The 9,879-nt window shown below is 50.5% G+C and overlaps 1 protein-coding gene across 1 annotated transcript in view; it reads right to left on the bottom strand.

The window, feature by feature from the left end:
• Nucleotides 1-8,942, bottom strand: part of TIA1 (TIA1 cytotoxic granule-associated RNA binding protein) — a gene marked incomplete at both ends in the record, with an annotated part of 9,726 nt that extends 784 nt beyond the window's left edge. Inside the window, 10 exons of the mRNA XM_008939833.1 lie at nucleotides 272-396; nucleotides 1,173-1,257; nucleotides 1,353-1,448; nucleotides 2,229-2,337; nucleotides 2,696-2,771; nucleotides 6,161-6,248; nucleotides 7,449-7,481; nucleotides 7,653-7,707; nucleotides 8,222-8,320; nucleotides 8,846-8,942. Of these exons, the coding sequence (XP_008938081.1) occupies nucleotides 272-396; nucleotides 1,173-1,257; nucleotides 1,353-1,448; nucleotides 2,229-2,337; nucleotides 2,696-2,771; nucleotides 6,161-6,248; nucleotides 7,449-7,481; nucleotides 7,653-7,707; nucleotides 8,222-8,320; nucleotides 8,846-8,942 (863 nt within the window). The remainder of the gene's footprint in view (nucleotides 1-271; nucleotides 397-1,172; nucleotides 1,258-1,352; nucleotides 1,449-2,228; nucleotides 2,338-2,695; nucleotides 2,772-6,160; nucleotides 6,249-7,448; nucleotides 7,482-7,652; nucleotides 7,708-8,221; nucleotides 8,321-8,845) is intronic.
• Nucleotides 8,943-9,879: the final 937 nt, after the last annotated feature.

Genomic DNA, 9,879 nt, shown 5'->3' with positions numbered 1-9,879 from the left:
GGGCAGTGGTGGAGTCCCCACCCCTGGAGGGGTTCCCAAGCCGTGGAGATGTGGTGTGAGGGACACGGGGCAGTGGGGACCTGGCCATGCTGGGGGGTAGTTGGACTCCATGATCTTAAAGATCTCTTCCAACCTAAACACTTCCATGATTCTGGGCCATAAGCTGTAGTGCAGCTGACGTGCTACACGAGGCCTCTGCACTGTCACACACAGATTTTACACCCCTTGCCAGGTTTGTAGGGAAGACTAATGAGCAGAGGAGAAGCTCTGACCTGCTGGACAGGACTGATCATGTCTGGTGTCTCCTTGCCCCAGTAGCACTTCACCACGTGCCCCTCAATAGTGGTCCCGTTGACAGACACGATGGCGTGTGCGGCGCTCTCGTGGGAACTGAACCTGTTCAAACAGGGGTGGTGTCAACAACTCACCTGGGGACCAACAGCCAGAAGTCACCCTGAGAGACCCCCAACCAGCTCAGCACTGAGCTGGGTGCTGTTACAACACCCTCCTGTCACCCCCACGGTGCGCAGCCACCTTGTCTCGGTGTCCTATCTCTGCTTGAACAAAGTGGAATATTTTGCAGCAAGATTTGCAATTCCATTTCCAATTATTTTTTGTTATTTGAGCCAGCAACGGGCCCTTGTGGCCAAGAAGGTGTCCTGGGGGGCATGGAGAAGAGTGTGGCCAGCAGGTTGAGGGTGGTTCTCCTCCCCCTCTGCTCTGCCCCAGTGAGGCCACCTCAGGAGCACTGGGGCCAGTTCTGGGCTCCCCAGTTGCAGAGAGACCAGGAGCTGCTGGAGAGAGTCCAGGGGAGGCTGTGGAGCTGCTGAGGGGCTGGAGCATCTCTGCGCCAGGCCCGGCTGAGAGCCCTGGGGCTGTGCAGCTGGAGAGGAGAAGCCTCAGAGGGGATCTGAGCAGTGCTGAGCAAGAGCTAAAGGGCCCCGGGGGGCAAGAGGCGGGGGCCAGACTCTGCTCTGTGGGGCCCAGCCACAGGACAAGGAGCAACGGGCACCAACTGGAACCCAGGAGGTGCCACCTGAGCAGGAGGAGAAACTTCTTTGGGGTGAGGGTGGAGCCTGGAGCAGCGGCCCAGAGAGGCTGTGGAGTCTCCTGCTCTGGAGAGGTCCCAGAGCTGCCTGGCTGTGCCCCTGGGCAGGAGGCAGAACCCCTACCGTACGAAGGAGTAGCCCTTGTCTGGGAAGACTCGGATCTCCAGGATCTGCCCGAAGGGAGAGAAGGTCTGTCGCATGAGCTGCTCTGAAACAGGAACACACAGAGCCACAGAATGAGGTGCCCAGGTGACAATTCAGAGAGATTTGAGGCGATGTTGGTTTGAGGTGAGGCCACGGTACCTGTCAGCCCTGAAGTCACCCCTCCACAGTACACCGTGCAGTTGCTGGGGCTGGACTGATTGATCACGTCATCGTAAGAGAGTTGTTTGGTGTTTGCTTCAAGAGATTGGACAGTTTTTCAGTGGATAAGACACGTGTTACAGAGGAATGCTAACGCCAGCTGGCACAAGAGGTCAAGCACTAACCCAAACACATATTGAGTGGGTCCAATATACCCCATCTGAAGCCTGTCGGTACTTACAGGGGGCCTGTCAGAAAGCTGGGGACAGACTTTGGAGCTGGGACAGGACAAAGGGGGATGGTTTGAAAGTAAAAGAGGGAGATTTCAGATTACAGAAAAGCAAGGAATTTTTGACACTGAGGGTGGTGAGCCCCTGGCCCAGGCTGCCCAGAGAGGTGGTCACTGCCCCATCCCTGGAACCATCCCAGGTGAGGTTGGACCAAGCTCTGAGCACCCTGCTCTGGTTGTAGATGTCCCTGCTCAGTGCAGGGGAGCTGGACTAGATGACCTTGAAAGGTGCTTTCCAGTCTGAAACAGTCTGTGATTCTATGAATATAAACCATCTCCCATGTCCTGCTTTGTATCCCAACAAAAAGCCCCAGAAACAAGCCTAAAAAAGCTGGAGTTATCCTGGCTCTCTAGAGGGAAAATAAACTTCCAACCTGAGCATACAGAAGCCAAATCAATTCCCCCAGCAGTGGTAACACCAACACAGTAGCTGAGGAAGCTGCTTCACTCAGGCTTGAAACCCTTTGTACCCACTTTGCTTCATCACCCACTTCCCACAGCCCTGCACTTGCCCTTTCCCCCTCCTCCTCCTCCTCCTCACGGGTGAGGCAGGAGGTTTGCAGAGATGCACCCAGCTGAGAACCTACATTCATACGTGCTCTTTGGAGCTGGAGGTTTCCTCGTTGCCCAGTTGGTTCTGATCTGCCGTCCGCCGAGCCACTGCCCACCCATCTGCTGAATGGCGTTCTCTGCGTCCTGCCCAGGAGAAGGAGCCCCCACCATCAGTGACAGAGTGACCAGAGTGACACCCCCACACCCCCAAAAGCAGCAGCCTTGGGCAGGATGAGGGGCACTTGTCACCCAGCACCTCTCTGGCCCTCTACACACACCAGAGTCACGTCTGAACCTCCCTTGGATGTCACTCGCTGTGACACTGGTGAGTTTTAGGAGCACTACAGCCCCAGCAGAGCATCCAAGCAAACAGAGAGGAAAGCAGGAGGGGAAAGCAAAGCCAGAGAGAGATCAGGACTGAGTGGAGTCCTTCCCTGCAGTGGCTGCTGGAACCCACTGCCTGCTTTGCAGGGAGGCCGTGCTGGCCCAAGGCTCCACTTACCCATTTATTGAAGAAGGAAACGAAGCCGTAGCCTTTGGATTTCCCTGTTGTCATGTCCTTAACCACACGGGCATCTCTAGAAAGCAGAAACGAGAGGCAGCTCAGTGCCTTCAGAGGAGCAGGGGTGCCACAACGACAACTCGAGTCACACGTACAGCTTTATTTTCATCCTCCACCTCTACTAACGGCAGCTGTTTATTGCACCAGCAACACAGTCAAAGCAAAAGGCTTCTTTTCTAAACAGAACTTTACTAAAGGCTTTGCAAGGTAGTAGCAAAATTAAAACGTAACTGTGTAAACATGCAAATCAAGAGCTTCTCTAACAAATTAAGACAGTTGGCTCCCGCTTAGACAGACGGTTAAGACACAAAAGCATGGTCAGAGCAGCTGCTCAAAGGAATTGCTTATGGCACGAGGCTGACTAACGTTAGCTCAAGGGCTCTCTTTCACCATGCAAACTTTAAAAATTCACTATTTGCCAACACATTCTACCTACTCATTCAAAGTATTAAATAGAAAGAAAAAAAAAAAATAATGAAAAAAAAAAGATAGGAATTAAAAGGCATACGTCGCCTGTTAACTGAATTCTTTAATTTTCTCAGGTCAATTCGTTACCCCCTTTTTGGACTGTGGGCAGCTGTAAATTTTGAGAGATTGACATTTTCAGAAATTATTGACAAAAGTAAAAACATTCACGTCTTAAAAACGACACATCACACAGCATTTCAAGTGCATTTGTACAACAGCAATCATACAGGACAGAGTTGGGGACTAGGAGATATTAAAAAAAAAAAAGAACAATAAATAATAATTAAAAAAAAAAAAAATTTAGAAAAGTAAATAAGAAAACTACAACGTTTGTCCACTGTGAACTGTAGCTTGTAGTTAGCCAGGGCAATTCTGTCCATTCTTCAGAGACACTCTGCAAAATAACCAGAGCCCTATTATTTGAGATTGAGTGACAGAGAGAACCCAGCTACCAGAGCTAACCCCCACTCGTGGACCACCATTCTAGTGCTTTCTCAGGCAATTTGGGTACGTCAGCTGAGGATTGAGATGCTCTTGCTATGGGCCACCCTCTCCTCCCCTGCACGGACAGGTGTCAACAGGACAGGGACAACAGAAAACCAGTCGAGGAAGTCATGCAATGTCACTTCAGGCTCTGGAACGGGGTTCAGAGAAACTGATGTTAACGTGGGGCACAACATTTAGCATTTGCAGACTGGCAAGAGAAATCACAACGAAGAGAAGGTTTGGGAAACTCTTTTGGAAGCCTTACAGCAAATGCTGCACCACGAGCTGGATTCTGGCACACCTTACCCCCAGCACTGACACCGTCACCATAAGCCCCCAGGATTATCCTCTCCTGAAGCTACAGCAGAGATGTTATTGCTTTCCATTTTGGGAGACCCCCTCCCCTTCCCCTTTTCTTCTTCCCCTCTTCCTGGGTTAGGTCAGAATTGGGCTGTACCTTACAAATTGCCTGAGAAGAGCCACTTTGGGAAGCTCAGAGCGGTTTGCTCTGAAAAGCCTAGAGAGGGAAGGGGTGGGGGGGAAAAACTCATCTCTACTTACCCTCAACCGAAAACTTTGAAAATAAAGACTTGAGAACAAGTGAAAACATGCGTACAGCAAGCATCAAAGGAAACCACAATCAAAGTGTGCTTTTACAGTGATTAAAAAAACCCCAAAAGCAAAGAGTTACCAAAATTTCTTACGCGCTAATCATGCACTTCAACCTCGGTGTCATTATGGGGAAAAAAAAATCATCTCAGTTTAGCACCAACACAGATAATGTTAAAAAAAAGAAATGAATCAATCAGGAAATATTCCACTAGCACCCCATTTCCAGCAACTAGTCGCTGAGGAAGAACAGGTAAAGTCAAGTCACTTTATTCAACTACTTCAGGGGCAGTAACAGTTAATTTTTCCAGGGTGAATTTAAACAGAACAATCGAGGTCCCTTTGGCTGTATTTAACCCCTCAGTTTTGGAACCAGAGTTCATTACAGGGACGATTCTTTCTCTGCTACCTTTTGTGGGAGGTTTCAGTCTGGAGGGTCAGTTTGAGCAGGGCAAACTATGGGTTTTCCACGGGACAGCTCCAGGGCTGGGTGCCCCAAGAGCAGCCACCGCTCCCCCTTCCCTGTCACCACCACCATGTAGAGCACCCAGGAGCTCTTCTAGCAAAGAGGGGACAGCAGGCCCGGGGCAGGAGTACAGCCCATGGGGTTTGCTGCCCTTTTACACTCTCTCCCAGCTGCCATTTGGACTTTTTGCTTCAGGTTCAGGAGGGGTTTGGGGGTTTCAAGGCGAGCGTCCGTGGACCTGTCAGCTCAAGACCCCGTTGCTGAGGCAGGGAGGAGACCCTCTCTGTCCCAGCCCCCTCACAGTGCCACCAAAGCAGCATCCTGCCACTGCCTCCCTTCCACACTGCTCCAGCTTTAGAGCTCCTCAGCCCTTCCATCCAGACCACGCCTGGCCAGGGGATAAGGGGACTCTCCTTCAGAGCCTGACCCTCAGCAATTCCTGGGTGGCAAAAGGTGCAGTCAAGCGTTGCTGTTGTCTGAAGCAAGTTACATTCAGATCACATCTTTGTTTTTAAACCTTATCACAAGAGGAAATCAAGCTGGCATATAAAGAGTAACACACTGAGCTCTGAAGGGGGGGGGGAAAAAAACCAAAACAACAAAAAACAAACTTACTTCAATTAAATGCTTCACTACCCAACACTCCAAAGCATTCTATGTTCTCTTACATCACCATCAAGAAACTTCAATGTCCAGTACAGACAACACTACAAGGAAAATTAATGGTTTACATTTGGAGGATGGAATGAATGAACTGCTCCTTACTCTGCTACACCCTGAATACAACACGCTGGCAGGGGTGACATCAGTGTGACATCATCACTCTGCACCACGGGGATAAGGGCAACTCCCTGCCCAAGATGCCCTGTGGCTTTGGCCAAGCCCTTGGACTCAAGGGCTTAACACTGCCCCAGAGAGTCTTGTGCTAAAAAAAGTTCATTTTGTGGGAAAAGGGGAATTTAACTGCACAAAGCCATCGGCTACTGGTGGCTGGCACAGCAAAGCTGACAAAAAAATCCAGACCTTGCCAAGAATGGGCTCAAAGGACCACAAGCTGCACAGTGGGCTGGTGATCTGACAGCTGTGAGGGGGGCAAGGGAGCACAGACCCTGGGTTTAGGAGGGAGTTTTTTCCAGCAGTGCTTTGCCAGCCGAGGCAGGGAGGGTCAAACTGAAGCGAGGTTCTAGGCAAGCAGACCTAAAGTCTATCAAGGATCAGGGCCACAGGTCCCTGCCTGGTGCCCCAGTGTTTGGACTCCGAGTTGCTGCACGAACAGATCACTGTGTACTCCTGACAACTCCTGTTTTTTACTTGCTGAAACATAAGGTGCCTGAATTTAGGAGAGAGATCTTTATTTGCCCTAAGAAATGACTTACGATATTCTGCCGAACGGGGCGAAAGCTGCTTTTATATCTTCAGTTGTGATTTCTGGGCTGAGGTCTCCAACAAAGACATGGAAATGGTCTTTTGGGGAAAAAAAAAGAGAAGAAAGGATCTTAGTGGCTGAAGGTGACCCCTGCAGAGGCGTGCACAGAACCCAGCACTCTCACAGAAACCAACTTTCCAGCTAGTGTTAAAACCTGTAGAGTTCACTGAGACAGAGAGCTGTTCCCAGCAGGTCCTTTGCTTGGCAGTGCCCCAAAATCAGTGATTTTAAGGACACTGCAGTGACACACACCATTTACATTTTGTATTTTACAAACTGCTTTTAAGGCCAGTCAGCATCTACCGTACAAACTCTCTAACAGTTTCCTTAATGTGCCAAGGTTACAGGAAAACCTTTCTCTCTGTACCCCAGGGCTAAGCTCAACACAGCAGGTGAGGAGTCATTCCAAATTTGATGGCCTCCAGTGCTTTCAAGAAGTGCAGGGAAACGTTTGCTCTGGAGCAGGACAGGTTCTGAGCTCAGCCAGCGTGGCTGGGTCACCACCACAGGTCGTGAAGAACAAATCCAAAGGATACTTTGCATTGCAGGAGTTTAAACTTAAAGCATTTCAGCTCTCAAAAGCCCAAAGTTTGGGCTGCCCAGTCAATACACCGTGTGAATTCAACATCTGTGAATCTGTGTGCAAGGGGACTAAGACTGAAGGCAGCAGACCAACAGAAACCCCTTTGGCTTACACCAGAGCTAGGAAACACAGGCACCAAGGAGAAACCAAAGTGCTGTATCTAAGGAGTTTTCCATTACAATCACACAACACATCAGACATCATCCCAGCAACATAAAGACTTTTTTAGGTGCAAAACCCTCAAGTCTGATGCAGTTCAGCCCCAGTGGCTCGCAGAACTATTCCAAGCTTGCCAAGAAGAGCAGCAATCCACAGACTTGCTGTGAGGAGGGAGCAATGGAGCCCTGTTTTGGGAACGTCCTGAGCCCCCCAGGGAGTCTGTCTGCAGGAGCACATGCTGCAGCCAGCCAGGGAGCCAACTGTTCCCCCTTGACAGCAGGGGATGAGGGCCTTGGGGTTTTAACAGTTGTGCTCATGCCAAAGAGCTGATCAGCATCAGAGCTGAACAGTGGACACCAGATCCCTCTCTGCTGCTCCAAGGAAACAGAAAGGAAGCGTTCCCACGAAAAGTAGATTCCTAACAAACAAAAACCCCATGCAGAGCTTCTCCTCACCCTTGAGAGATCTCATTTTCTGTTTAAGAAGACACAATTACCTTGTGAACGCTGTGTGTTGGCAACGGTACTGCCTGATGACAAAGATTAGATTTGTTCTTGAGTTTATTCACACACACACATGAAACAATCTCTTAGGATTACGACCAAAATATTACTGCATGGAACTGCATGGTTCTTCCTGCTCAGATTGAAAAACTCCTCGTGCAAATCAAATGTGTACTCGAAGCATAAGCAACACTTACTGCTGGTGTCTTTCTTCTGGCTGCTGGGGGTCGTCGCCCAGTTCACTTTGACCTCCTGCAAATGTCAGTCGCTCACGTTAGGTTAAGCAGCTCCCCAGCTAAGCTCAGAAACCTCCAGTGCTTCACTCTCACCCTACAGTGGCACCACATGTGCAAGTTTGGGGTGAAAGCTCAAGTTTCAGACACATTTCTCAGGAGAGGGTTCCTTCTTCCCTTTGCTGGTTAAGAGTAAAGATGGGAAACAGGCCTAGCCTGGGGATTTGATTTGGCTGGGTGGGTTTTTTTGCAGGGAGGAAGTGAAGGATGTTCCCCTGACAAGGTGGGCAGTGTTAAAACACCCATTCCAGCCTCTGAGCCCTCCCAGCTCTACACCCCACCTGCCCCCACAGCCCTCCTACGACGGTCTGAACAGCTCCTCTTGGTGGTGGCCCAGCAAGACCTCTGTCCAAACTGAACCCTTCGCCCCGGGTGATATTCCTCCTGGGAATATTTCCCCCCTGGCACCCAGGACAGCCTGTTGGGCAGCCTGTTTTCCAGCTCCAACTCACCCTGTAGACAGGACAGCTTACCTTACCCATTATCTTCCTGCCATTCATGGCAGCCAGCGCTGCGGCCGCGTGCCGGTGCTCGTAGAACTCCACAAAACAATAGGGGTCGTTTCCAGCTGTCTGAGAAAAAAAGAGACAGAGGATCAGCCACACAAAACCTTCCCAAACTGTGCCCTCGCTGCTCTGCTCAGCTCCTTATTCCTTCCATCTCAATGGCTCAAAATGGACAGGCCATGGGCCAACGCTCCAGGTTTCAGTTCTGCTTTAGGAAGGTAAAAGATGGCAAAGAACTTTCCAAATCTCATCTACACCAGCCACATAGAATCATTAGCTTGGAAAAGAGATCCTCAAGTCCAGCTGTTAACCCAGCACTGCCAAGCCCACCACTAAACCACGTCCCTCAGCACCACATCTACGTGGCTTTTAAATATTAACCTGTTCACTCCCTCCCACGATATCCATCCGTCCTTAAATTTGATGTCAGACACAGAAATGATACCCAAAATACAGGGCAGTGATCTCCAGCTTTACCCCATCCCTTTAACGTGGCCATGTCGTGTGTCCAGTGGAATTCTGGAACACCCAGGCACGGCCCAAAGCCACTCATCATGAGAAACACAGAAATCATCAGCTGGAGGCTCTTACATCCATGATCATTTTGCAGTTTTTGCAGGGTCCGATCTGGCTGAACAGCTGGAGGATCAGAGCTTCAGTCACATCTCTTGACAGGTTCCCCACGTACCTACAGGATCAAACACAAAGTCAGAAGCCATCCTGACACCCCAGTCAGTGGAGGAACTGAACAAACACAGCCAAAAGCTGTTCCCCCAGCACTCAACCTGCTAGGTTAGGGTGTCAGAAGGAAGCGTGTGGCAGGATTATATCCCAAATCATGGAGCAACAGGGCAGAAATTGTTGAGTAACAGTGAGGAGCAACAGCACGTCCTCATTCCCACCCAAGGTCTGCACTTCTGGAGTCACAGAATCTGGATGGACAGCCAGGTACAGACAACTGGACCCACAGAATGGATGTGCACATCTACAGAAGGAGCAGTTCCAGCAGCTGGATGCAGCCCCTGTTCCCCAAGCACCATTCCTCAGCTGCCCGAGCAGCTCAGCCTGGTTTAAACCACAAGATTTAGTCAGATCCTTTTCAAAAAGGCCTCATTGTCTCAACCAACCTGAAACAACCGAGGGCAAACGTGCTCAAGGCTTGGCCTTGCCCCGTCAAGAAAGGCTCAAGCCCCCTCAAGCAGAAACAGAACCCCAGACCCCTGCTGCGAGGTGGGATTTTGGCATTCTCAGGGAGGAAAATCACCCCAAATCCACAGCCTGGGGGGGGTGATGGTTGTTGTTAAACCCCAAGTCACGGGACTTTTAAAAAAAGCACACACAGAAACCTCAGCTCTAAAGGTGTGGCAGCAAGGGAATGTTATGTGGGAAACCACAGCCTCTGCCACGAGGACTCCAGCCAGGCTGGGCACCAACACAGCTCAACCCTCCCTGTCTTGGGGCAAGAGCTGCAAATAACGGTGTGAGAAAACAACAGGGCAGCAAAACCAGAGACTCCTCGTGCCCCTCCTGTTGGGCACGAGGCTGGGAGCAGCCTCCTGGAGAGACAGATGCCCTCCAGCACGTGGTGTAGCAGGAGGAATGGGGCACCAAGCCACGCAGCCTGT

This window comes from Merops nubicus, unplaced genomic scaffold (genome assembly GCF_000691845.1).
Source record: "Merops nubicus isolate BGI_N331 unplaced genomic scaffold, ASM69184v1 scaffold42664, whole genome shotgun sequence".
Lineage (NCBI taxonomy): Eukaryota > Metazoa > Chordata > Aves > Coraciiformes > Meropidae > Merops > Merops nubicus.
The sequence above is the reverse complement of the archived record's forward strand: the minus strand, read 5'-3'. Positions and strand labels throughout refer to the sequence as shown.